Genomic DNA, 27846 nt, shown 5'->3' on the forward strand with positions numbered 1-27846 from the left:
AAATCTAACTGGTCCACCATGTTCTGGAGGATAAAGCCTTATTCTACCTGTGGGTGCCCTCCCCTCCCACCTGCCTCAGCATTCTGCAGCCATAAAGGGCCACGTGCTGGCCTGTTTTCCATTTCTGAAATACTTTGAGCTCATTCCAGCCTCAGGTGACAGCCCCCATGGAGCTGACAGTCTGATGACATCTGAAGATAGACATGAATCATTCATATCACAGGCGCCTTGGTGGCTCAGTCATTAAGCATCTGACAGTTCCTGAGTTCGAGTCCCACATCGGATGAACTCAAGCCTCACTTTGGTAAAACATGAGCCCTGGGTGGGCCCCACTTCTCTCTCTCTCTCTCTGCCTCTTGTGGGATTCTCTCCCTCTCTTTCTCTCCCCCTCGCTCATTTGTGCCCTCTCCCAAAAAAAACAAAACAAAACAAAAAAAAAACCAAAAACCAAATCACACAAGCATATGTGAAACTGATCCCAGTGTTATGAGCAAAAGGGCCACAGTGCCCTCAAGAGCTTGTGACAAGAGGATTTGACCCATCAGAAAAGCCAGTGAATGAATTCTTGAACAAGTGATCTTGAGCTGAGATCTGATGGAAGAGCAGGAGTTAACTAACTGAAAAGCTGGAGGGGAAAACATCCTTGTGCAAATGCCCTGAGGCAGTGTCTGTTAGGCTAAGTGGAGAGTGGAGTAGAGGTGGAGTAAGCAGGAGACAGATCTTACAAAGCCTGAAACCTATAATATGGAGTTTGAATTTTATTCTGAGCCTAAGGGGAAGCTCTTGAGGGATCTTAAGAGATTGACTGATGAAATTTGCAATTTGAGAATATTACTCTGGCTGCAGCATCGATTATTTGTAAATAATTTCTCCCAACCTTATAGCAGTTGTAGCTCCTGAAATTTGAAGAGAGGTCAGGAAGAATGTGGGGGACACCCCAATAGCTGTCAAAGACAGAGATGATGGTAGTTTGGACTATTGATGAGGGAGAGGAAAAACTGTTCAGTTTGAAAATATATTAAAATGCGTGTGTCTGAAACACAATTGTATTCCTGTTTCTTACTCTATAGCCCTAGATGTCATTATACCATAAATAAATAAATAAATAAATAAATAAATAACCAACCAACCAACCAACCAACCCAGGAAGACTCACCACCCAGAGACCTCCAGTTGGAGGGCATTTTGAGCATCAGCTTGGTTGGCTAGTTGGCTGGTTGGCTATGCTAAGCAACATTACATATGCAAGTCTGTCTGTTTTTGAAAACATCCCAAGGCAAGTAGGACCTAAGCATTAGGAGGTTGGTCATGAGAACATGTCATCTCCCCTTGCTTACTTTTACAGGAGGGCAGGAACGGGTGTTGGTTGCAGATAAAGGCTTGTTGTCATTATGGCATAGCACGTATGAGCACCCCAGCACAGAGTCAGACTGCCTGGATTCAAATTCCTATTCCCACCACCTCACTTACCAGCTCTGTGAAACATTTTGAGATCTCTACATTGCTTCTATGTCCTCACTTTTAAAATAGGAATGATAGGGGCGCCCGGGGGGCTCAGTCAGTTAAGTGTCTGACTTCGGTTCAGGTCATGATCTCACGGTCCGTGAGTTCGAGCCCCGCGTCGGGCTCTGTGCTGGCAGCTCAGAGCCTGGAGCCTGCTTCAGATTCTGTGTCTCCCTCTCTCTCTGGCCCTCCCCCGTTCATGCTCTGTCTCTCTGTCTCAAAAATAAACATTAACAAAAAATTTAAAATAGGAGTGATAATAATAGCAACCACCGGTGGCATTTTAGAAGGTCAATGAATACTTTCTGCCCCTCCTGCATTCAGAACTGAGAAATAAAAGCAGGCGTCAGACAGGTAGAGATCAAAATGTCATCTTTATTACTGACAAAGCTGGACTGGAGGATGTGGCTGAAGTGGAAACACTTTACCCAGTCACTGACACAGTGAGCAACCGCAGACGGCAGACAGCAGACAATTACGTGTACCCTCTCTGAAAGCCACTGGTCTGTGGCATCAGATAAGTCCTCCTCCCGCCCTGGGGAAGAGTAAGGGAGAATTAGATGGAAGCTGGATGTGTTCCTACATGCTTGGCCCTGCTGGGGAGGGAATAGAGTAGGAATTCACCCCCCCCCCCACCTCCAAGAAAGTAGGTGAAGGGGAAATAAGTGATTCCCTCAATCACTTATTGAGGGATTCATGGGATTGTTATGGATATTAAAGAAAAACAATAGGTAAAGTGTTCAGAATATAGACTCCATAAAGGTCTCATCCTTGGCATCAATTGTCCTGAGCTGGTCAGACTAGCCAAGATAGGCAACGCTGATCAACTGAGGAAAGTTGTGGTTCAGAAATTGCAGGAAGCAAGGGAGTTTCTTAAAAAGGGGATTTCTCTCTCTCCCTCTCTCCTAGTTCCCTACACTCAGGAAACCTTGAGAGTTCCCTAAAGGGAAATGCTGACCAGATATGAACTGGCAAGTCTTTTAAACAGGGGGAAAAACCCAACAGCTGTATCTCTGGTAATACACCAATCCAGTGACTAATGAACACAGTATAATGGCCTAGCTTTCTTTTATGGTTGTGTGCGTGTGCAGTACTTTTGCTGGTGTAGGACGAGTTTTTGTTGGGGGAGGAAAAGGAGCTTTGTGTGCTTCTCCAGGCAGCCTCTCTTCACCACTTATAATTAAGCAATTAAGAATCACTGGCCAGGAAGTCACTGGGAGCAAACAGGAACAACCCTGGGGAAAGCCTTGTCCAATCAATGAACAATAGCAATTCCATTTAAGGTGAGTGCAACAAAAAGACGGGAAATAACACGTGTTGACTCTAGCTTTGGGTGCAGTCCATCAGCAAGGCCATCCTCACCACCTGATCTGCCTCAGCCAATCTCAGGTCACCTACCTGATGCAGGAAGGCTGCAGGTTGTGTAGACACCAAGGGAAAAGCCCAGGAAAGAAGGAAGTTGTTGGTCTGTGAGCCTAGTGGTTCTCTTCCCTGTGCTGAGTCATCTCTTATCAGGGCACCAGGGAACCACACCTGCCTAAATTTCTGAGACAGACGGAAAACCCCAGCAGCCTGGATCCCTAAGAGGTTTTACCTTGGGTAATCCCTCTTACCAAGGCCGTTCACCTTTGGCATTTCCAACTGTAACATCTTTAGATCCCCTTCTTTCTCAAGGGGAAATCTACAAAGATGGAGGGGGCTCCCAGGCCCACAGGTTCAACATGGCTGTATAATCCATACAAAGCTTTTCCATGAAAATGGAACCTTAAATGTGTTGCTAATTTATCAATAGTAATAGCTAATACTTAGTGATCACTTACCATGTCCATGTACTGTAGTAATTTTCACAACGAGGTACTATTGTTGTCCACATTTCACAGATAAGGAATTAAGACACAGAGAAGTTAAGTAATATTCCCATGACCCTTATCTATCTACTATATTCAGGACATCTAGCCCAGAGCAAGGAAACCAAAGTTTTTATCTTACACAATCTGTTTTTATGGACTCAGAGAATGTAAGATCTGGAAAAGCCTTTGAAGATAACTGAGCGCAACCCCTGATGATATGAGAAAACAGAGCTGGAGAGGGGTTAGGGTGTGTTTGTTCAAGTCCCACAGTAAAATGGATGAACCCTTAATCCCCTCTACTATAACACACTCTCCTCCTTCACTCCCAGAAGAAATCACTCTCCTGAAATTTTAAAATCATTTCTTTGTTTTTCAATTCTCCATACTTTTTATTGTTACCATTTTTACTGAAAGAACAATAAATAGGAAAGAAAAGATGGAAGGCAATGTAAAGGAAGAGAGAAGATGGGTACGAAGATTAAGATAGAAAGAAGGGCGGGTGGGACAAATGGGGAGAAGGATGAAGGAAGAAAGGAAGGAATGAAGGATGGAAGGAAGGAAGGAAGAAAAAAAAGGAAGGAAGGGAGGGAGGAAGGAAGCTAAAGAAGGAAAACCATCTGCCTATTAATTACTGAGAAGCTTGAAAACTCAATTGCTAGAGCCTTAGTTTGGGGTTCAAGATGTCTAAAGACAAACCAAATCCCTTGTGACACTGATTCAATACCAACAACTAGCTCAGAGCCTCAATTTCCCCATCTATAAAACCAAAGATTCACTATCCACCTAGTCCCCGAAAGCGTTGGGCCTCACCAAAGAAAGCCGCCCATGCCCTTCTCCGCAGCCGTCGCTCTGCCCTCAATAATCATGGCGACCGCGCGTGACGTAGAGTTCCGTCGCCTCCGCCTTCCCTCCCTCTACTGGGGTGCGGCGACCATCAATGACGGAGGTGGGCAGGGCGCATGCGCGGCAGCGGGGCCCGGCCCGCGGCGGCGGTGGCGAAGGGGCGGCGGGGTTCACTACCCGCAGTAGCCAAGCTGCGGCGGCTGTGTCGGTATGGTGTAGCTGGGCCTGCGGGCAGGCGGCGGGCCGCGGGCTGGGGCGAGGCGGCCGCAAGGGCCGACGCCGCCTGACTGGCTCGGGTGTAGCGGCAGCACGCTGAGGGGGCGTCGCCGCCGCCGGCCCCCGGCGCCGCCGCGGGAGGCCGCGCCCGCCATGGCGGCCCGGGCGGTGCTGGACGAATTCACGGCGCCCGCGGAGAAGGCGGCGCTGCTGGAGCGGAGCCGCGGCCGCATCGAGGGCCTGTTCGGCGTGAGCCTGGCGGTGCTCGGCGCGCTCGGGGCTGAGGAACCGCTGCCCGCGCGCATCTGGCTGCAGCTCCGCGGGGCGCAGGAGGCGGTGCACAGCGCCAAGGTGAGTCCCGCTGCCGCCCCCGCCCTCCTTCCGCGGCCCAGCCCCTGGGGCCTCGCCTCGGCCGGGCTCCCTGGGCGCCCCCACCCCTTTTCTCCCTGCTCCGTGTGGGTACTCAGCGAAGCGCCGTGGTTAAGAGCGCAGTCTCCAGAGTCCCTGGACCCGCGTTCTCAGCTCTCGATCCATGTGACCTTGGGCTAGCGGTTCAATCCCGGAGCGCCTCAGTTTCCCCATTTGTAAAGTGGCGAGGGCGAAAGTACCTCTCTCGGAGGGCTGTCGCGAGGTTTGGAGTAGGTGTTATTGCAAAGCGCAGAGCGCAGTGGCTGGCCCAGAGTGAGCGCGCTGCGAATGTTGCCTGTTGTTATCCGCCCCCTGGCCCTCGGGATGGTGCGCGCAGGGCCTGGTAGCTAGGCCCGCAGCCTCCTTGTCCACCACTTCAGCCACCTCTCTCTTCCCAGGCCTCCAGTACAGGGGTTCTGAACTTTTTGGGATTTCAGCCCCTTTTGAGAATCTGACAAAACTAAAATAGTAGTAAAATACGCAGAATATCAAGAAGAGATGGGGATATTTAACAATAGTGTTAACAAGTATTGTTTCTTGTATTGAGGAACACATTTAATGGTTATAGGTCGTAGGACGAGCATAAGCTGAACACTTCATAAGGATTACCTAATGCAGCCCTTAAAAAATCCAGTGAGGTAGATTTTATTATCTTCCTCTCTCTAAATTAACAGCTGGAGAAACTGAAACTCTGCAAGTGGTGACTCACCTTCTCTCAAAATCAGCACTTCAGACTTATACCTACGCAACACCTTCAACTACTCCCCTTCCTCCCCGAGCCAGGAAACTAGCAAAGCGCAACCCCCCTTCTCACGTATCCAAGTTTCTCCAGGTCTTTCTGTCCAGTAGGTGCGGGAGCCAGGATTCAGACTTAGGGCCCTTGTTCTTGCTACCTGTCTCCCAAATGATGAGCCCTCTGGCTGGGAACAAAATGATCCTCTTTCTGGCATCCTACTTCAGGAATTTCACAGTGCTCTCAGAATTGGATCTGCTGTGACTCCTGACTCCCTCTTAGATTAAAAAAAAAAAAAAGCGCCTAAATGCTTTTTGTTTTAATATCTTTGGAGGAGAGGGGACACTTAACTGTGTGATCTTTCTCCATAGCATAACTTACTACATTCTAGATGTTGAATCAAGTTTGCTTTCCTGTGCTTCATTTTTTTCCTAACTTGTAATTTTTAACTTCTGAGTCCCCTCTTGTTTTTCTCCCAGCTGCCAAATTTCTTCACACTCCCCAGGGCTAAAAGGTGTGACATAACTAAGTCTTATTAATGCTTCTGTGAAATCTCTTACATGCATCCATTCCTCTTCATTGCCTTTGCTGCTATTAAGACCTTCATTCTAGGTATGTGCGCCTCCCTTACTTCACTGCCCTCACTCCAATCCCTCCTCCCCCCCTCCCTCCTTGCATTAGACTGAACTGTCCAGGGAAAATCCTTTTCCTGCCCTGGGACCTGCTAGGGCCTCCTGTTGCCTATCTCATTCACTCCAAACTCCTGGAGATTTACAAAACATTTACTAATCCAGTCCCACCTTATTTTCCCAATTCTCTGCCATAGCAACCCTCAAGCTTAAACCACTACTGTTGTCTGACTAGTCTCACTGCTTTTACTGTGTGCTTCACCTGCTCCCAGTTCAGCTTTACTCAAGACTCACCCCAAGTGTAGAAAGTACTTATTTTGCTGTACAGAAAAACCTGGCGTGTTCTGCTAGACCCTCCCAACTCCAGTTCTGTTGCCTGTCCTGCGACACAGTTTAGGATAAGCTATTTGGAAAAGGTGTGTCTTACAGTATCTCGGTAGTGGGTGTCACCCACCCATTTTATGTTTGCTAGGTGTGTTACTCATAATCCAATCCTCCCACTTGTAAGAAATTCTTTTTCTTTTCCCTTGAGACTCATGGGTAAGAGTTGAATGCCACAGTTACATTCTTTTGAGTAAGAGGAAACCATTAACTTAAGAATAGGAAAGCAGACTTCAACATCAACAATATTTTAAGTTGTGGAGGAGAAGGTTTGGGGGAAGGAAGTTTTTTTTTGTTTTTTTTTTTTTTAAGAGAGAGAGTGCAAGCAGGGGAGAGGGGCAGAGGGAGAAAGAATCTTAAGCAGGCTCCACACTAAGCACAGAGCCTGACAAGGGACTTGATCCCACAACTCTGAGATCATGACCTGAGCAGAAATCGAAAGTCTAGGAGGCTCTACTGGCTGAGTCATCCAGGCGCCCCAGGAAGATTAAGAATAAATAAGAATTTTTTTTTAACTAGCTGGTAGAGCTTCTGATTAAGATGAGGACAACTATTCTGGGTCTCTTCAGGCAGGTTACTTTGTTTTCCTGCTTTTAAAATGTTAAATAATGGGGCTCATGGGTGGCTCAGTTGGTTAAGCGACTGACTCTCAGTTTCTGCACAGGTCACAATTTCATGGTTGTGAGATTGAGCCCCACATTGGGTTCCATGCTGGGCCTGGAGCCTGTTTGGGATTCTCTCTCCCCCCTTCTCTCTGCCTCTTCCTGCATGTGCACTCTCTCTCTCAAAAATAAATATTTTAAAATGTTAAATCACTACACTTAGCTCATGTGAGAGTAGGGGAGAAAATGAGGTTTAGCTAGGGTTCTATTGGCTAGAGAGAAAGGGGGCTACAGGTAGAAACTGACAACATCCTGGGAGGTTAAAAAAAAAAAAAAGGCACATCCTCTGTAAAAGTGGCCACTTTTGTGAGAGGAGAAATTTGTTGGCAGAAGCAGCATCTGAGCTGGGCTTTGAAGCGTCATCAAGATTCCCAGATGGAGGTAATTGTGAGCAAAGGCTAGAAGCCCCAAAACATGTGGAGTGTCTTGGTAGGAAGTGTCAGAGCCTCAAGGAACCCAAATGCCACGTTAAGGCATTGGGCCTTAAAGTCAGTGAGGATTTTTGAGAGAAGGACTTGTCTGAAACTCTACTTGGAGGCAGGAAGACCCACCTGTGGAAGAGACTTTGTTTCAAGCTGGACATGGATGGGTGACAAAAGTTTTCCCTGGGATTTGGCAACTGAGTGTATGTAGGGATTAAGAGAGAGGTTTTAAGCCTTGATGTTAGGAAGGATGGTGGATAAAGTTTGACCTGTTGGTGAGGCCAGGTAGCCAACATTTGAAGAAAACTTATGTGCCAAGAAGTACAGTAACAGTTGCCTCTAGACCTCAAGTAATTCACAGCCTAGTAGGGGACACAAACATGGAAACAAATAGTATAGTATGATACATGTTAACTATTGAAGTATGTGCCAGGTGTTAACAGTAATACAGGAGAGAAAGGGTTGCTCTGCTAAATTGTGTGTAAAGGATGAACAAGAGTTTTCCAGAGGGAAGAGCCTGTATAAAATCACAGGGATATGAAATAGTGCCAGTTTATCACTGATTTCCCAAGTGTAGAAGGCAATTGGAGGGAGATGGGCAGAGGTGGAAAGGGGCCAAGTCACAAGGCACTTGGGGAACTGTTGAAGAACATGGATTTTACCAAGCAGGTGGGTAGTAGAGACTCCTGGAAGGGTTGTGAGAACATGAGTGATGCCATCAGATTTACATTTCTAAGAAATGTCTTCACTGAGAGTGTTTATACCCCCAGGTTTGTTCTCCTCAGTGTGGTCCATTGCTGGTTTGTGATGATACAAGGACAGATTGGGGGTGGTTAGCAACTTTTGTAGCAATGTGATATTACCAGTAGGGCCAGATTGTCTGAAAGAGACAAAAACCAGTAGAGGTCATTGTACGTAGGGGCCCAACAGGACAGGGTTGAGGTAAGTGGTGGCAGAAGTTAGGAATCAAAGAAGGCTGAGGACTGAATTTCAGAGAGATAGTGGAAGTACTGACTAGATGCTGCCTCATTCACAGATCAAGGATGCAATGCCTGGTGAGATCCTTGGAGTCAGGCAATGGAGGCCAAAGAGATCTCAGCCCTGAAAGTGAGAAATTAGAACATTCCTTTAGCTCTAGGAGCTACAAATTCCATGCCCCCTGAGTCCAGGCAGGGAGACTGTACATGGAAGTGGCTGGTTGGTAGGGAGGAACTGGTGAATAAGGTGCTTGTGCCCTGTGGGAGAGGGTAACTGCCAGTGCTTAGTATTAGCCACTTACATAGTATGCGCGCAGTGATGTCTGAGCTCATTATCCAAGAAAAGCCAGGGGTCTGGGTTTTATAATGTGAAATCTGTTTTGGTTTTTTATGAGGCAACTAATTTATGTTTTAAAAACCATGCATGCTGTGAATTATATCTCAATAAAAATCTTGCATTAATATATTCTTTTAAAAGTATATATTCTAAAAGGCAACCATGTGTGCTAAACAAAACATGTCAGTGGACCAAATTCAGCTTTTTAGGACCTCTTGTTTAGATACAAGAGACAGGATGAGTGAAGATACGCTTTCTCCACTCCCCCCCCCCCCCCCCCCCAATTTGGGGAAGAGGATAGTTGAACACCTTAATGGCCTTTAATAATTGTCTCAGTAAAGTAGAATACCAATTCCTGCCTCGAGAGGGAGGGTGAGAGCTTGAAGACAGTGGTGTATGTTAGGGTGGACGCAGCAGAATTTTTGGAAGTGCATTGGAGAACAAAAAAGGATTGGAACTGAAGTAAGAGTCAGGGAAAGTTAGATGGCCTGAATTTATAGTATCACTTGGTCCAGGAATTCTCCAGCAGGTGATGATTTCCCCACTCTGGGTGTTGGTGAAGCCAACACACCAAGCACTAAAGTAATCTAAGGTGTAATTGAACAAGGCAGGATAGGACCCCCGAAATGTTTCTGAATGGTCAGCATTAGCTACGACAATCCAGACATAATACAAGACTTACCTTCTACTTTTAGTGAACTGCCAGCCAGAGAGGTTCTGGCAGGTGAAGGTAGAAGGGGCATAATGAACTGTGTGAACAGTGTAAGGAATAAGACCTTAGGCACTGTCCTCTCCTAGACTCATGGAATCATGTAAATAGGGCAAGTTCAGGGAGTATTGGAAAATTTTAAAAGTTGTCATTAGGGAGGAATTGCAGAGATCAGAATCTTGGATACGGAGGAATTCCGAGAAACCAAGGAGAAGTGCCTCAGTGGTCTGTGTATGAAGTAGAAGTATTCCCTTCAGCTTGGAAAAGTGAGAAGATAAAGGGGATGGAAGTGTGAAGCATCGGGAGATAATACATTGATGCGGTCAGCAAGGTCCATAGCAGGGATTTGAGTGCTAAAGTTAGTTGGTTGATTCAGGAGCCTGTCCTGGAGGTTAATAAACAAAAGAAGAGTAATGGAGACAATGGCATGGCTACTTATACAGTTTCTCCATGAATGTTTAGGGTGGTAAATTTGCTAACCACAACTGCCCATCAGTTGGTGGGATTTCAGGCATTACCTCATAGCAGTTAGTGGCCACCACAAGCCGTTGCCAGAACACCAATCTGATGGACTTCTAAGAAGAATAATTTGGAGGACTGATAAATCTTACACGTTGAAATTACAGTACACCCAAGAAACTATGCTAAGGTAGACTAACATCTGACCCATTTTAATTTATGAGGGAGAGAAAAAGAAGGGGTAAGAGTGTCATATGAAAAGTTGGTGATTATCCTTTATCCAACTTTGAGTTTTAACTTAATGTATTTGTAGCATAAGAGAGGAGAAAGGGTAAAGAAAATGGAAATCCAGTAGAAGTGGCCTATTACTTCCTATATTGACTCATAGGGTTAAAATGGACACTGTATGGTTTCATTTCCTTTTCTGTTAAGAGAGATTGGTACCTGGTTTCATGAATGAATTCTTGAACAGTAGATTTGTTCATGGAGGAAATAATTTGTAGATGTAATAATACTGGGTAGTGACTTGGAGTTTTTGTTTTGATTTTACCAGAAAGGAGAGGTTGGTGGCCTCTTTGCATTTCCTAGAATGATTTTTTTTAATGGTGTTTTTCACTATGGTTGTGAAAATCATCTTAAGAAACGGTGGTTTGTTCAGTTTCTTTTTATGGTTAATATTTTGGGGTTATACCAGAATGTCGAAATAAGGGATACTCACACTGGTTATACTGGGGTCAAAGTGACTGCTTATGACCGTAGTTTCCTCTTCCCTCTCTACCAGTAGTATTGTAGGGTTTTAATTAAATCAAGGACAACATCATGTTCTGTGTTGGCTTTTTACTAAATTAATATATAATTGCATAAAGTATGCAGTCTTGCATTTGAAAAACAAAATTATGGGGGAGGGGAATCCTTACAGTAATTGATTAAAGAACTGTTTTTTAAAAAATAAGTTATGTTATTTGGAAACAACATAGGAAACTTCTTTGTTTAAAGAAACAATTATTTGTATTTGTTATTTTAAGAGGTTCAACTTAGAGAAGGTGTTTTGTTCAGTCTTAGAGCTGAGAGAATTAGTAATTTACTTTAGTTGATGAATAAGGAGATACATAGTAAATATTTTAGACCTTGTGGACTATACAGGGAATCTGTTTTATACTCTTCTCTTTTTTTTTTTTTTTTTTTTTTTTTTTTGCCTTTTTCACAACCTTTTTGAAGATGAAAACAATTCTCACCCTACAGGCTGTACAAAGATAGTTTGGAAGCCGGGTTTACATTGTCCAGAATGTAGCCACTACCACATGTGGCTGTTTAGATTAGTCAAAGTTCAATGAAATTAAATATTCACTTCCTCAGTTGCATTTCAGGTACTTGTTGGCCACATATATCTAGTGTCTACCAGCATGGACAGTGCAGTTATAGAACATTTATTCATTTTGTCTAAAAGGTATATTGGACATCACTGCCCTAGATGTGAAATAATCCTTGATTGGGTCTCCTAAACAATTCTCTGGTATGACAATGAAAAAATATGCAGCCATTCTTTTACCTTATTTCCTGAGTTTCTGTAATTTTTGTTGTGTCCTTTGTAATCTTAAATAACTTCCAAGGTTTACTTTCTTATTTTTAAGTTTATTTATTGTGAGAGATGAGAGAAAGCACAAGTGGGGAGGGGGCAGAGAGGGGGAGAGAGAGTCCCAAGCAGGCTCTGCATTGTCTTGTCAGCACAGAGCCTGATGCGGGGCTGGATCTCACAAACCTTGAGATCATGATTTGACACAACTTAATGGTGTTAAACTACTTAAGATATACATAGTACCCCCGAAGAAGTGAGCTAATTTTAGCATCCTTCTTGTTAGAAGATAAAAGATAAATCTTTGTGACTGATTGCCCAGGGATCTTCGGGAAACCCCAGTGATAGTTTATGGGTAAAATGCTTTCAGAGTGGTGTACTGCACAGCAATAGAAAAGAACACATAATTGATACATGTACTACCATGGATGAATCTCAAAGATATGCTGAAAGAAGACTTCCATAAGAGTATATATATTGTATGATTCTATACATGTGAAATACTAGACAAGGTAAAACATTTTTATAATTATGGTAAAAAAATCAGAATAATTAGGACAGAACAACTGGAAGGGGACATTAAACATAGATTGAGAATTAGTGATACTAAGGAATTTCTGTTCATTTTGTTGGGTGCCATAATGACATCTTGGTTATATTAGAAAGCCTATATGTGTATGTGTTTAAACTGCACTTGGTGGCTGACTCATTTGGAAATTAATGATGTATCTAAGGAGTATCCCTTAGTTAACCATTTACTATTAGTTCAATCAAGGTCTTAAAGTTAACTAAGGCTATTGGAAATTATGCTTAATCTGACAACTGAACAGCATATAACTTCTGATATTACAAGTTGAATATGTAAGCTTGTATTTTTCATAATCATAAATATGACTAATCATGAGTAATATTACCTTATCTGACCAGCAAAGTTTAGGAAGTTCAGATGTGTCTCTTCATAGAAAAAAAATCTTATTTTTATTTAAAAAAAAATTTTTTTTTTCAACGTTTATTTATTTTTGGGACAGAGAGAGACAGAGCATGAACGGGGGAGGGGCAGAGAGAGAGGGAGACACAGAATCGGAAACAGGCTCCAGGCTCTGAGCCATCAGCCCAGAGCCCGACGCGGGGCTCAAACTCACGGACCGTGAGATCATGACCTGGCTGAAGTTGGACGCTTAACCGACTGCGCCACCCAGGCGCCCCCCTTTTTTTTTTTTTTTTAATTTTTTTTCAACGTTTATTTATTTTTGGGACAGAGAGAGACAGAGCATGAACGGGGGAGGGGCAGAGAGAGAGGGGAAAAAAAATCTTATTTTTAAAAACCATATATGCACGCATTGTACACTACACTGATGAAATAGGAAAGCGACACTTGTTTTTAAGTTAGCACTAAAATTATCAAATCAAACTGACCTAAGGATTATTTTTATTACATTCTTGGAATTCTAGGAATACAGATTTATGTAAAAGTTTGTTACTCTCTATAATTATAATTCTCTATAATTAGAACAGAGGTTCTTTAAGAAACTTTTTCATCTAGGGGCGCCTGGGTGGGTTGGTTAAACTCCCGACTCTTGCTTGATCTGGGCTCAGGTCATGATCTCATGGTTCATGAGTTCGAGCTCTGCATAGGGCTCTGCCCTGACAGCACAGAGCCTGCTTGGGATTCTCTTCCCCTCTCTCTGCCCCTCCCCTTGCACACATGCACTCTTTCTCTCTCTCAAAATAAATAAACTAAAAAAAGAAACTTTAAAATCTAATTATCTACCCCCGGAGGTAGGAATATATTTCACACTCACACCATGAGAAATAAAGGCTTTTTTCATTTTCTAGATACAAACATTCAGAGAGCTTTCAGTTATGTTCCGTAATCTTAGCTACAGGTCAAAAGTAATCCAAAAACACAAAACTGGTCCAGATTTCAAAAAGGCTGTTCTTTCAGTGGTGCAGAGACGTGTACTTACACAAACAGAAAACAGAAGACTAAAACCAGATTTTTTTCTAGCCTCTCATCCAACAGAAAATAGATCTATTATCTACTGACAGATCACCACATGGTCACAGTGTAAAATCAGATTCCTGTAGTCTAGGTACATATATACTAAGGGTATAGTTGAAACTGACCTGGTAGTGTGTACCCACCGGTGCAGGTGTAAAAAGGGACATGTGGCCAAGAACTGTAAAGCAAAAACAAAATCAGAAGACTAAAGAACAAAGAAATACCACTGGTAAAATTCTCTTCCCGCTTGGGATTCATGCTGGAACCCAAAATGAGACATGGTTGGTTTTACACAACTTATGTGGTCCTCTTTTTGAGCCACTCACGGCTCCAAGCAGGTGAGTCCACTTGGATATCTCCATGGGTCCTATAAGCTGGCAAAGTGTAAATTAACGAAACAAACAAACAAAAAAACAACTATAAATGTGACTTTCAGACAGGTAACTCATGAATGAAGGAACCAGCAGGAATGTAAAACTGGTTCAGAGAGCATTTGAAGATCTGAGTATTTATCTACACTAAAAACAGAATAGTGGAGTAAAATTGTTTGATTAGATACAAATTGGCTTGTATGTTTCAGAATAGTATAATCATATTTTTTCTACCAAATGAAGGTAATTGACATCTCTGGTAGACCACAAAAATCTGCATTTTAACATGTAACATCACGGTTCAGGCCCCAATGAATAATGAATAATGTGCCAGACAAAGGTGAATTTCCCAGAAGATTAAATACTCTTTGGGGAGGGCCAAAGAGAGTGCTCCATTATGATTAAAAGGCCATCCTTTTTGCCTTATTTAGAAGTATTTAAACTGGGTGCTTGGTGGCTCAATCAGTTCAGCATCTGACTCTTGATTTCTGCGAGTCCCACGTCAGGCTCTGCATTGATGGCTCAGAGCCTGCTTGGGATTTTCTCTCTGCCTCTCCCATGCTGGCTGGCGTGCGTGCTCTCTCTCTCTCAAAATAAGTAAATAAGCATTTTTTTTTTTAAGTATTTAAAACTTTTCTTAACATTATGCAGACTATTAAAATGGAACCCTACCCCCGCTTTTGGTCATTTTGGCCACTTTTCTCTTACAGTGTTACCCTCATCGTTGATACTAGGCTGGATGTCAACCTGTGTTCTCAAACTTCGTGATTTGTTTGAACGTGTATCTGTTTTGACATTTATTGATTAGTTCTGGGTTTCTCAACAGTGGCACTATTGATATTTTGAGCAGAGAATATTTTGTTGTGGGGGGTTGTACTCTGCATTGTAGGATGTTTAGCAGCATCCCTGACCTCTGCCCCCAAGATGCCAGGAGCACCCCATCAGTTCTAAAAACCAGAATGTCTCCTGACATTGCCAGTGCCCCCAGGAAGAGCAAAATCATCCCTGGTTGAGAACTGCTATGTTAAATAACCAAGGCCAGTCCCCGCACCGTCTAGTAGAATTGTGATAAATGATGTAGTTCAAATAATGAGATAACTGTTGTGTGTAGGAAACATTAACATCTCCCCCACCCCATTTTTGGAATGTGATTTTTGGATGAGTGTAAGCAAGGAAATGTTAAATAAGGCTGCAAAAATTAGAAAATTACCAAAATCCAAGCCACAGAGGACTTTGGATATGGTTATGAGGATCTTGAATGATTAGTTGTATGCAGTGAGGACCTTTAGAAAGTTTTTGAGTAAGGAAGTGAAACCGGTGTGCTTTCACACGTCACTGGGGTGTTATGTCATAGAGGGTGTCCTAAGGGGTGTAGTGTGATAAGTAAGACTGGCAACAGAAAGAAGGGTTTAGAGTTGGTTGCAGTAATATTCATATGAGACAAGATTTGTCAAAAATTGCATGTGATGAGAAGAAAAGAACGTTTTGAATCTAGGCAACTGTGTTTCAGTTTCAAGGGACCTTGGACCAAAGACAAGTGGAGGAGAGCTGTGGGCTCTGATTCAGATAATTAAGTTTGAGACACTTGTGGGATAGTCCAGTAGAAGTACCCAGGAGGGGATGGATTGTCTGCAGCCTTTCCAGTATTAAGGGCTAGAGATGGAAATTTGGAATTATCACCATAGATGTAAAAGTTACGGTTGGAACCTAAAGAGTGTGTGAGTATAATTGAGGGGAGTGTACCAGGATGGAACCTTGGGGAAGGCATACATTTAAGGTGCAGTAGGAGATAGCAAAGGATTTAGGGAAGTAGTGAAAGAGGAAATAACCTGTCAAGGAGAAGCTGGTCAATGATATGGTGCTACAGAGATTCCTAGTAGGAGATTGCAGAGAAGGGCCCTTTGCATTTGACATTAATTGTTATTGCTGGCATTTGAGAAAATGATTTCAGTTTGAATGGGAGCAGAATCCAGATTTCAAGGGGTTGGCAGTGAAATGGAGTTTAAGCTACTTTTTTCAAAAAAGTGTGAAGGTGAAGACAGAGATGAAGCAGTCCCAAGCATAGGCAGTGGGGCTACAGGAAGTATTCTGTAGGCTCAGGGAAGCCAACACAGGTTTGTAGGTGGGCAGGGATGAGTAAAAAGGGAGTGATGAATGAAGACCTAGGAAAGGGGCATAGCTTTGAAACAGAAGGAAGGAGAATGAATTCATGAAAGAATTTTTTAGGTGAAAAAGGAGAAGCAGTTGAAGGGCTTCACAAATGTTGGCCTTTGAGCTCTGATGAAATAATTTCTTTTACTGAGAGAAGAGTGACAGAAATGAAGTTTTGGGACCTGAAGACATTATTTGGGTAAGAATGAAGAATAAATTCATCAGGAATGCTGAAAGTTTGGAAGCTGTAGAATTTCAGAGATTTACAGGTGTAATGGGGATGAAGTCTAGGGTAGATACTGAGTGTGGCCTCTGGTCCTGTTTCCAGAAGTATACTCAGAGTGAGTGTGCAGGAAGTCCTTCCCTTCGGAGTTGTTAGGGCACCCCTCCTGGGAAAGAACTTGGTAGACATTTTAGAAATGAGATTGAAGAGAAAGATGGAACAAAAAGCAGATGTTAGAAGTGCATTCGGAAAATGGTTAATATGGTTATTAATAATTTTATAGCAATATTGTTAATATAGATAGCCAGATAGAGACCTAAACGGACTTGTTACAGATTTGTAGATTAATGATATTAAAAACGCTTGTTTTTTCAGGGTGCCTGGGTGGCTCAGTCGGTTAAGCGTCCAACTTTGGCTCAGGTCATGATCTCATGGTCTGTGGGTTTGGGCCCCGTGTCAGGCTCTGCTGACAGCTTGGAGCCTGTTTCAGATTCTCTCTCTCTCTCAAAAATAAATAAATACTTAAAATGCTTTAAAAAGAAAGCTTGTTTTTTCTAAGGCTTGTAAGGTGTTTCTAACTTATACATAGTCTGTAGGACTCAAGTATCATTGTCTAAAAATCATATTACTCCTACTTTCTTTTCTCTTAGAGATGATATACAGCACCATTTATTCAAGAGTCTCCTAAATATAAGAAATCTTTAGAATCCAGAAGTATGCAACTAGAGATGAGAACTACTAGTCTGAACCGTTTTGGAAATCTCTCTATAATGTATCAAGAGCTTCCTTGCCTGTATGGTTTCTTTTTCTTCCATGATTTGTGGTCCACTTGAGTATCTTCTGTTATGTTGTGCCAGGGTGCAGTTATGCTCCTGGCAGCTGCCAGAATGTGTTAGAGCCGTGCTCATCCTAGCTGATCTTGAGTTGCTATGGCTTTTAGCCATTATGTCTTCCTTAAATTTGTTTTTGCACCTGTGCTGTCAGTTGTCATTTGCTGTTACGTGCTCTGCAGGTATGTTATTCCTTCTACACTTTGAATCAGCTGCTTCAAACCATATGTGACCAGGAGACAAGCTGACAAAGCCCCTTACATGTGTGCCTGTAATAAGAGATAGTAGGTGGTGAACTGTGGTGTCGAGAAACCTTTCCCCAAACCTGTGGACTCTTGAATAGCCACTTTGATCTTTTCTGTGTTTTTTTTGTTTTTGTTTTTTAATCTACGTTCTCAATGGCACAGGTTGCCAGGAGCTTCTGTGTGGATTCTTGAAATGTTACAGTAGAGTTGAGAAGAGCTGAGTTTGTAGAAGGTAGAATAATAGAAAGCATTTTGCTATATGAAAGGGAAGTTATTATTGTATGTATTATATGCTTCCCCCACCCTTTTTTCCCCTGAAAAGCCTGAATAAAGTAAAACAGAATATGAACATTGCAGGATAGGGGAGACAGTTTTTGATTAACATTTAAATGTTCCAATACCGAATACAGCCAAATGCAAAGGATGGGTATTTGGGTCCACAGATGCTTATCAGTGCAACTGATGGCCAGACATCTAGAATGTAGTAATACTGTACACTTGTATACTTCATTGTTCACTTCTGAACTTGAAAATAAAAATCAATTGTTGCTACTTAGTAATTCACAAGAGTAAATTATTAATGAAAAAATGAGTCTGGATCTCAGGGGATAATTATTCATTTCTTTTGGGAGTACACACATGCACAAAGTTTTGTGCTTGTGAAGTTTTGTGCCTGTTAGTACAATTCTCCCCCAAAACAGTGCAGTTAGTCTTGCAATAGTAGTTTTACTTATTTGGGGGATAATGTCAGCTCTGCTTGTATTGGGCATTTCTCTGCCAGTCTTCCTGGTGCTTACAAACTGAAAGCCACAGGAACTCTCCTGAGGCCCTCTATGATCTCAGAAGATCCAATTTTTACTTGATTTTTTTTTCTCTGAAAAATAGTAATCCAAATAATATCTGGATATATCCCTGAGTATATCGCTTGCTGTGAAACGATTGTGTAAGCAATGAAAAAGTATATTGATTTGTTTGTAAATAACACATCAGGTTCACAATTTTATTTTGTGTAGGTTCAAATGTATAAAATTAAGTTTATAAAAACATATGGGCTTTTATGATTATCATTAAACAAGTTACATATTGGAAATCTCTACCTTCTCAATTTTGCTGTGAACCTATAACTGCTTGAAAAAATAAAGTCTGTTTTAAAAAATTGAAATCAGTGGGGGGTGGGAGGGAGGGGAGGGTGGGTGATGGGTATTGAAGAGGGCATTTTTTGGGATGAGCACTGGGTGTTGTATGGAAACCAATTTGACAATAAATTTCATTAAAAAAATAAAAAATTGAAATCAGGATTATCACTAGTCTTGCAGCTACCTGTCTGTCTCAGCATCCAGTTTAATTTAAATTTTTTAATTGCATAGGTTTGAGAACATCCTATATCATACAGTTAATTAGTTATAGCTCTTCTTGCAGATTATACCACTCCAGAAAAGTAACAGAAATAATGGAAAATGTTTGTTTCAAAGATAAATCACTCATAATATTTCATAACTGCGAACATTCTTATATGTCAGAAAAGAATCAAGCTACAAATTAGGGCCAGGGCACCTGGGGGGCTCAGTCTGTTAAGCGTCAGACTTTGGCTTCAGGACACGCAGGATCTTGCAGTTCATGAGTTCCAGCCCCGCGTCAGGTTCTCTGCTGTCAGCACAGAGCCCACTTTGGATCTTCTGTCCCCCTCTCTATCTGCCCTTTCGTGGCTCGTGCACACCCTCTGTCTTTCTCAAAAATATATAAACATTTAAAAAATAAAAATTAGGACCAAAGCTCTCACTGATGGCATCACAGCATGGTATGCATCTACTTTAAATTTTTTTATTAAAATTAGGAAGTAAGGAGTATACCAAAATAATACATGCACATGATTAAAACAAAAAATCAAGAAGTACTGAGGGTTTTTATAAGAAAGAATAGCAGTCCCTTGCTTCTGTCCCTTCCCAACTTCCTAAAAGCAATTACTTTTTACTGTTTTAGGTGTTTGTTTTGATGGTTATGTAAATAATTATAAAATACTGCTATTTCTTATTTTAGACACTATTCACTTTCTTTAAGATAGATGAGCTGAAACTACCCCCATTTTCCCATTTGCTATGGTCTGAATATTTGTGTTATATCAAAATTTGGGTAGTGAAATCCCAGTGCCCAATATAATGGTATTAGGAGGTGGGGCCTTTGGGAGATGATTAGGTCGTGAAGGCAGAGCCCTCATGATGACATTAATGCCCTTGTAAAAGAGGCCTAAGAGAACTCCTTTGCTTCTTACACCACGTGAAAATACAAGGAGTCTGCACCCTAGAAGAGAGCCCTCACGGGACCACACTGGCACTCTGATCTTAGACTCCTAGCCTCCAGAACTGTGAGAAATAAATTTCTGTTGTTTCTAAGCCACCCAGTCTGGTATTTTGTTATAGCAGCCTGAATGGACTAAGACACCAATATAATCATCTTGTTTTTAGCTAAACCAAGAAATGGTGTTTATATAATTATGACTTATGTAAATATTACTGCAAAGCCCAGTACTGTGTTACATTATGTTTTCCTTCTGATACAGCTTATAATTTTTCCTGTAATTTATCTGCCCTGTTTTTCATCTACTTGTGAAATACATCCCTAATATTATCCAAATACTCCTTTATATCTGCTATTCATTGAGCCTCCTTTTCTGGGAGAACGCCACTTGAGCCACTTTTCTTCCTCCACTCAGCTAGTTTCTCAGTTTGTTTGCTGCACAACTATAGTCTTTGGACTTCTATTTGCCAGTCTTGGATTGAATTTACTAATTACTGCATCTCCCTTATTTCTGGTGGCCTTCATCTTCAAATATTTTTTAAGAAAGCAATGCATGGGACTAATTTCCTCATCTTTTAGCATGTCTAGAAATGTCTTTAATGTGGATGGTACAGAATTATAGATTGAAAATCATTTTCCCTTATAATTTGAATGCACTGCTATCCTTTTCCCCCCAGTCATCCAGATTTCCTGTTGAGAACTTCTCACATTTTGATGGTCATTCTTTTATACATGCCCTGTTCTCATCCTGCCCCCAGGATTTTTTTCTTATGGGCCTTTAAAAAGTAATCATGCTTGAGGAGCCTTGGTGGCTCAGTTGGTTGAGCATCCGACTCTCAATTTTGGTTCAGGTTATGATCTCACAGTTCATGAAGTCAAGCCCTGTGTTGGGCTCTGTGCTGACAACATGGAACCTGCTTGGGATTCTCTCTCTCTCCCTCTCCCACTGTCTTCCCGCCCCCCAATCTCTCTAAATAGATAAATAAACTGTTCAGAAAAAGTAATCATGCTTGGATATTCTGTGGACCCTTCAAGGTGGGATCTGTGTGCTTTAGTTCCCAAACAAGATTTGATGTAATCTTTTCACTAATTATACATAAGGTCTTGTGTATTTTAGCTCCAAGAAGTTATTTTTTGTTGTTTCTTTATTAAGTGCCATTCTGATTTTTTTGGAATGTCAGTTATTTGGATTTCTGATATCCTGGATGGACCCTTAAAAGTTTCTTTTCCCTCACAGTTTTCACTTCCTTGATTATGGTACTTTTGGAGAGATTTCTTCCACTTTGTCTTTCACTTCTTCCGTTGACTTTTAATTTGGTCATGATATCCTTAATTTACTAGTACCCTTATTTTGATTATTTGTCTCCTTTTTTAGCATCTTGATTCCTGTTACATGAATTCATTATCATTTCATTTTGAAACCACTAATTAAAATTTTGTTGAAGTTTTCTTTCCTACCCTGCGTTATCTAGTTTCCTCCAGTTTTCCTCTATTTTATGTTCTACTTTATTGGTTTCTTTCATATTTGAGATTTTATCCTGATGTGGGTGTTTTTTTGTTTCATATGGAATCTGAAAAACCAGTTGGAGGCCTTGTGTGTGGGCAGGATTTGTTGTTGATAGGTGGGCTTTACCTTGGATCAATTCAGGAGTTAGCCCTTGTTTGAGAGGATATTTGTTCTAGAAGCCTGGAGAAACCTCTTCTTTCCAGGTTGGCTAATAGTTGCTGGCATTCCACTGAGTGGGTATGATCAACATTTTCTCAACCAGTGGCTGCTCAGAAGTCTAAACGGTATTTGACTCATGTGAATTTAGCCATGTGCTCACTTATGCTAAACAAGCAGCATTACTTAAATATTAACAGACAACAAGGAGGTTCTGGTTCTGAGTAAGGTAGAGCAAGTGTACTCTACCCTGTCACTCCTACTAAATTAGTTATAAAACCTGGACAGAATGCATGGAGTAGCTATATGAGGATGCTGAAAAGTAAAAAATACGACTAAGGAAGAAAACCATAACTCAGAGCACCACAAAATCGGTGGTGAGGTTGCCATTCTTTCCTGTCTTTTGTCCCCCAGCCTGAATTCAGTGCAGCTCAGTCTGCAAATGGAAATAAGCACCAGGGCCTAGAGAGAGCAGTAGGAGAAGCTGGCTAGCTTGGACTCCAGGGGCAAAAGAGGGAGCGCCTAATAGAAAGCAAAGGCCATTTTTTTCATTCTAAGGCACACCAGCTTCCAAACACTCCAGTGATGGTGGCAGTGGGAGCTGGTAGGAACCAAATCTAAGGGAGAACTTTCCTCTTCAATTGGTGGTGTTGTGGTCCTAAGAGGATGGAGCCAGCCTTAATACTTTTACTTTCTGTGTCCTTCAGATGACCCAGGCACAGCTGCAAAACTACAGGGCAAAGGGGGGTAATCAAAGTCCCAGCTTTCTGACTGGAGGATTGAAAAAAGAACCTCAGGGAACCAGAAAGCACTAGAAAGAGGGAAGAGGGAGCAGAGAGGGAGGAGCTCAGATAAGTGACTCCATAAAATTTGTTGATGACCTCCTGGGTTTAATCCCTAAACAGCACATGTGGCTCTACTTTTTATCAGCATAACAAAGACTTTTGATAACTGAACTAACAGAAAAACCACCATCTAGGCCCCTGACTGGCCTCTGGTAGCACTCAAGTGGACTGATACAGGTAACACTGCAAAGACTTTACAAACTGAATTGATGCTACAATCATAACTTACTGAGCACTGGTTACAGCTTGCAGCCTAAATCTAACTAGGTCAGTTACCTGCTAGAACAGAAGTATCCACATTCATCATAGGATTTAAATAAGACTCAGAATCTCATAATATTCAAAATGGATACAGCACAAAATTACTTGGCATGTGAAGAACAAGGAAAATATCAACTGTCACGAGAAAGGAAAATATCAGCTCTCATGAGAAAAGACCAGACACCAATGCCAAGATAGCAAAGATGTTAGAATTATCTAACAAACACTTTAAAACATCTATTATAAAAATGCTCCAACAATCACAAATACTTTTAAAACTAATTAAAAAATAGATTCAGCAGAGAAATAGAAGATACAAATAGAAGAACCAAATTGGAAAGGTTAGCGCTGAAAAATACAATAACCTAAATAAAATTTCACTGGATAGGCTTGATTTTAAAATGGAGGTGACTGGGGCGCCTGAGTGGCGCAGTCGGTTAAGCGTCCGACTTCAGCCAGGTCACGATCTCGCAGTCCGTGAGTTCGAGCCCCGCGTCAGGCTCTGGGCTGATGGCTCGGAGCCTGGAGCCTGTTTCCGATTCTGTGTCTCCCTCTTTCTCTGCCCCTCCCCCATTCATGCTCTGTCTCTCTCTGTCCCAAAAATAAATAAAAACGTGGAAAAAAAAATTAAAAAAAAATTAATAAATAAAAGAAAAAAAAAGAAGAAAAAATGGAGGTGACAGAAGAGTCAGTGAACTTGAAGATAGAAGACAGAAGTTATCTAATTTGAATGAGCGGAGACAAAAGAGTGTGGCACTAAAAAAAATTTGGAGAAACAATGGCCGAAGACTTCCAAAATTTTATTTTAAACGTAAAACTTAAGAAGCTCAGTGAACACAAACAGAATAAGCTCAAAGAATTTCACACCTAGACATGATAACCACAGTGCTGAAACTGAAGACAAAAACTATGAAAGCATCTAGAGAAAAACACATGTAGGGTAGCAGCAATTAGAATGAGTATAGGTTTCTCATAAAAAACGATAGAGGCCAGAAAAGTGGCACCTTATTTTTCAAGTGGTGAAAAAAAGAACCAAAAATTCCCTATCCAGTGAAGTTATTCTTCGATAATGAAAGTGAAATAAAACATAATAATTCTTGGTTGAAGAAAAACTAAAGTTGTGAAATCATTGCCAGTAGACTTCGCCAAAAGAATTGGTAAAGGAAGTTCTTCAGACAGAAATGATAACTATCTGGGTAAATATAATAGATTACTTTCTCCTCTTGAGTTCTTTAAAATGAGTTAAAAACAATTTATAGTATTGAAAACAATTTATAGGCTGAAAACAATTTATAATATTGTCTGATGGGATTTCAAATGTATATTCATATAATTTGTGAGATAGCTATAACATACAAGGGAAGGCAGAGAGACTAGAGACCAAGGGTAAAGGATGATGGTGATATTCTAAAATTTGTACCCGCAGGATTTTAAGTTAGGGAAGTGACTGATGGCCCAGAGAAGTCAATGCAACTGAAAGAAGATTTTGATTATTTATATTTCCCAAGAGAAGGGGGCATACATCACCATACTGGGCTACAGGTAAAGCACTCAGAGTTTGGTCAGGAGACAGAAACAGGAGCAAGGGGGAAAGAAAGGCAAGGCAGGACAGGATAAACAGTTTAAGATTGGCTTGTTTGGATAATTTCAGTGGGCTTTCAGACATAGGGTCTGCTCTTAGTTGTCTGGTTCCTGGCCCAGGCTTGATAAAAGGCAGAGGAAATATTGGCTTAGTATGTGAGTTAGATAAGGAGATGGGCATGGGGGCACAACACTGGATCAGGCAGTCTGCAAAGGAAAGGCACGCTCCAAGCAAGTGGTCCACCACTGCTAGAAATTAGCTAGCACTGGGAGATTAAGTCTCTATTCAGGTCTGAAAGTCCTCCTACGATGTCAAAACATTATAAGATATAAAAAAATAAAAAACATGAATAGTGCAGATGGTAAGGTTTATACATTCTCAAAATAATAAAATATTGACTTTGAAGTGGATCAGTTATGTTATAATTGATAGCATAACTACTTTAAAAACTATATAAAGAGATACAGTAAAAAATTTCAATAAATAGGGGTGCCTGGGTGGCTCAGTCATTAAGCATCTGACTCTTAATTTTGGCTCAGGTCACGATCTCACAGTTTGTTAGATCGAGGCCCACATCAGGCTCTGTGCTGACAGCAAGGAACCTGGTTGGGATTCTTTCTCTCCCTCCCTCTCTGGCCCTCCCGCATTCACATGTGCTTGCTCTCAAAATAAATAAACATTAAAAATTTTCAATCAGTAAATTGTAATACTAAAACATGTTTGTATAATGCAAAAGAAGGCCAGATTGGGGGAAAAGGAATTAAAAATAGGGAACAAACAGAAAACAAGTAAATGGTGGACTTAAATCCAAGCAACAATAATTTCATTAAAAGTGAATTGTGCAGGGCCCCTGGGTAGCGGTTGAGCATCTGACTCTTGGTTTTTGGCTCAAGTTATGATATCACTGTTTATGGGATCAAGTCCTACATAAGGCTCTGTGCTGACAGTGTAGAGCCTGTTCAGCCTATTCTCTTTGTGTCTCTGTCTCTCTCTCAAAATAAATAAACTTAAACAAGGTAAAGTCCCAAACGTTTAACAACAACAACAGAAATGTGAATAGTGTAAACACACCAATTAAAAGACAGATTGTCAGAATGGATTTAAAAAATATATAACCAAACTATATGATATCTTCATGAAAGTTATTTTATATATAATGATACAGGTAAGTAAAAAGGAGGGTAAAACATACTGTGCAGTTACTAATCAGAACAAAGCTGGAGTGGTAATATTACTGTCAGACAAAACCTTCAGAGCAGAGAGGAATATGTACATAATGATAAGAGGATCCATTCACCAAGAAGACATAAGAGTGCTTAAATGTGTATATTCCTAACAGTGGAGCTGCAATATATGTGAAGCAAAACCTGGGAGAACTGACAGAAGAAATGGACACAGTTATAATTGGAAACTTCAGCATTCTCTCTCAACAATTGATAGAACCATCAAGAATATAGAAAAACTCAACAGCATCATCAACTGGGCTCAAATAGATGTTTGTTTGTTTTTTTTAACACTCTGCCCAGCAGCAGCAGAATACATGTTCAAGTGTCCACAGAACATCTATCAAGATAGACCATATCCCAAGCCATAAAACAAATCTCAACAAATTTAAAAGAATTGAAGTCAGGGGCACCTGGGTGGCACAGTCGGTTAAGTGTCCAACTCTGCTCACATTATGATCTCACAATTCGTGGGTTCAAGCCCTGCATCTGGCTCCCTGCTGTCAGCACAGAGTTCGCTTTGGATCCTCTGTCCCCCTCTCACTCTGCCCCTACCCACCTCTCGCACACACATGCGCTCGCTCACTCGCTCTCAAAAATAAACATTTTTTTTTTAATTTTTTTCTCTCAACGTTTTTTAATTTATTTTTGGGACAGAGAGAGACAGAGCACGAACGGGGGAGGGGCAGAGAGAGCGGGAGACACAGAATCGGAAACAGGCTCCAGGCTCCGAGCCATCAGCCCAGAGCCCGACGCGGGGCTCGAACTCACAGACTGCGAGATCGAGACCTGGCTGAAGTCGGACGCTTAACCGCCTGCGCCACCCAGGCGCCCCCAAAAATAAATATTTTTTAAAAACTTGAGGGGCGCCTGCCCCCCAAAATAAATATTTTTTAAAAACTTGAGGGGCGCCTGGGGAGGGGTGCATGGGTGGCGCAGGCGGTTAAGCGTCCGACTTCAGCCAGGTCTCGATCTCGCAGTCTGTGAGTTCGAGCCCCACGTCGGGCTCTGGGCTGATGGCTCGGAGCCTGGAGCCTGTTTCCGATTCTGTGTCTCCCGCTCTCTCTGCCCCTCCCCCCCCGTTCATGCTCTGTCTCTCTCTGTCCCAAAAATAAATTAAAAAACGTTGAGAGAAAAAAATTAAAAAAAAAATAAAAATTAAAAAATTAAAAAAAAACCAAAACCTTGAAGTGTGTTCTCTGATTACAAAGGAATCAAACTAGATAGAAATCAGTAACAAAGATAACCAGAAAGTCTTCATATATTTGAAAAGTAAACAACACTCTTGGATATTGAATAATTTCAAGAGAAATTTCAAAAATAAAATAAAAAGTTGGGGCGCCTGGGTGGCTGTTGGTTAAGTGTCTGACTTCAGCTCAAGTCATGATATTGCGGTTCGTGAGTTCGAGCCCCACATCGGGCTCTGTGCTGACAGCTCAGCCTAGAGCCTGCTTCCAATTCTGTGTCTCCCTCTCTCTCTGCTTCTCCCCTGCTCATGCTCTGTCTCACTCTCTCTCTCTCAAAAATAAATAAACATTAAAAAAAATAATAAAATAAAAATAAAAGTGAATATACAACACATCAGCATTTGTGGGATGTAGCTTAATGTAGAGCTGAAAGAGAACTTTTTTTTTTTTTTAAGTATGTTTATTAGAAAGCGCAAACAGGGGAGTGGCAGAGAGAGAATCCCAAGCAGGCTCCACAGTGTGAGTGCTGAGCCGGACGTGGGGCTTGAACCCATAAACTATGAGATCATGAGCTGAGCCCAAGTTGGACACTTAACCAACCTAGCCACCCAGGCACCCCCTGAAAGAGAAATTTATAACATATTATTTTAGAAAAGAACGAAGTCTTAATCAGTAGGCTTCCACCTCTTGGAACTCGACAGAGAAGAGCAAAATAAGTGCAAAACAACAGGAGGCATAGTAGAAGTCCACAAATTTGAAAACCCAGAACGATAGAGAAAAATCAAGGAAATAACAAGCTTGTTCTTTGAAAAAAAAATCAATAAAATTACCCTCTTATCAACCCTGAAGAGAGAAGACATAAATTACTAATATCAGGAATGAAACAGGGTATCAACTGTAGACCCTGCAGACATCAAAAAGATAGGGAAAACCAACAGCTTTACACATATAAACTTGACAACTTAGATGAAATTGGCCAATTCCTCAAAAAGTACAAACTACCCTAATGTACCCAACATGAAATAGATAATTTGTATGGACCTAACAGCTCTTAAGGAAATTAAATTAATGACTTGAAAATTCTTGTAGAAGAACTCTCCAGGCCCAGACTGCTTAACTGGGAAGGTCTACAAAATGTTTTAAAAAGAATTGAGGCACCTAGGTGGTTCAGTCGGCTAAGCGTCTGACTTTAGCGCAGGTCATGATCTCACCATTCATGAGTTCCAGTCCCACATCGGGCTCTGTGCTGACTGAACTCAGAACCTG

The 27846-nt window shown here is 41.6% G+C and overlaps 1 protein-coding gene and 1 long non-coding RNA gene across 3 annotated transcripts in view; one reads left to right on the forward strand and one right to left on the reverse strand.

Annotated features, from left to right (window-relative positions):
* Positions 1-1860: 1860 nt before the first annotated feature.
* On the reverse strand, positions 1861-4286 carry LOC125152905 (uncharacterized). The gene is made up of 2 exons (XR_007147355.1): positions 2902-4286; positions 1861-2038 (listed from the first exon to the last, which is right to left on the reverse strand). It is a non-coding gene; the product is annotated as an uncharacterized LOC125152905 (long non-coding RNA).
* Positions 4287-4345: 59 nt separating this feature from the next.
* The window catches only part of N4BP1 (NEDD4 binding protein 1), a 50763-nt gene continuing 27262 nt past the window's right edge, over positions 4346-27846 (forward strand). The window contains exon 1 of one of the 2 annotated variants that reach the window (XM_047835520.1): positions 4346-4763. In XM_047835520.1, coding sequence (XP_047691476.1) covers positions 4566-4763 — 198 coding nt within the window. In that variant the 5' untranslated portion in view covers positions 4346-4565. The remainder of the gene's footprint in view (positions 4764-27846) is intronic. The other variant, XM_047835519.1, reaches the window with a different exon arrangement.

Source organism: Prionailurus viverrinus, chromosome E2, assembly GCF_022837055.1.
Source record: "Prionailurus viverrinus isolate Anna chromosome E2, UM_Priviv_1.0, whole genome shotgun sequence".
NCBI lineage: Eukaryota > Metazoa > Chordata > Mammalia > Carnivora > Felidae > Prionailurus > Prionailurus viverrinus.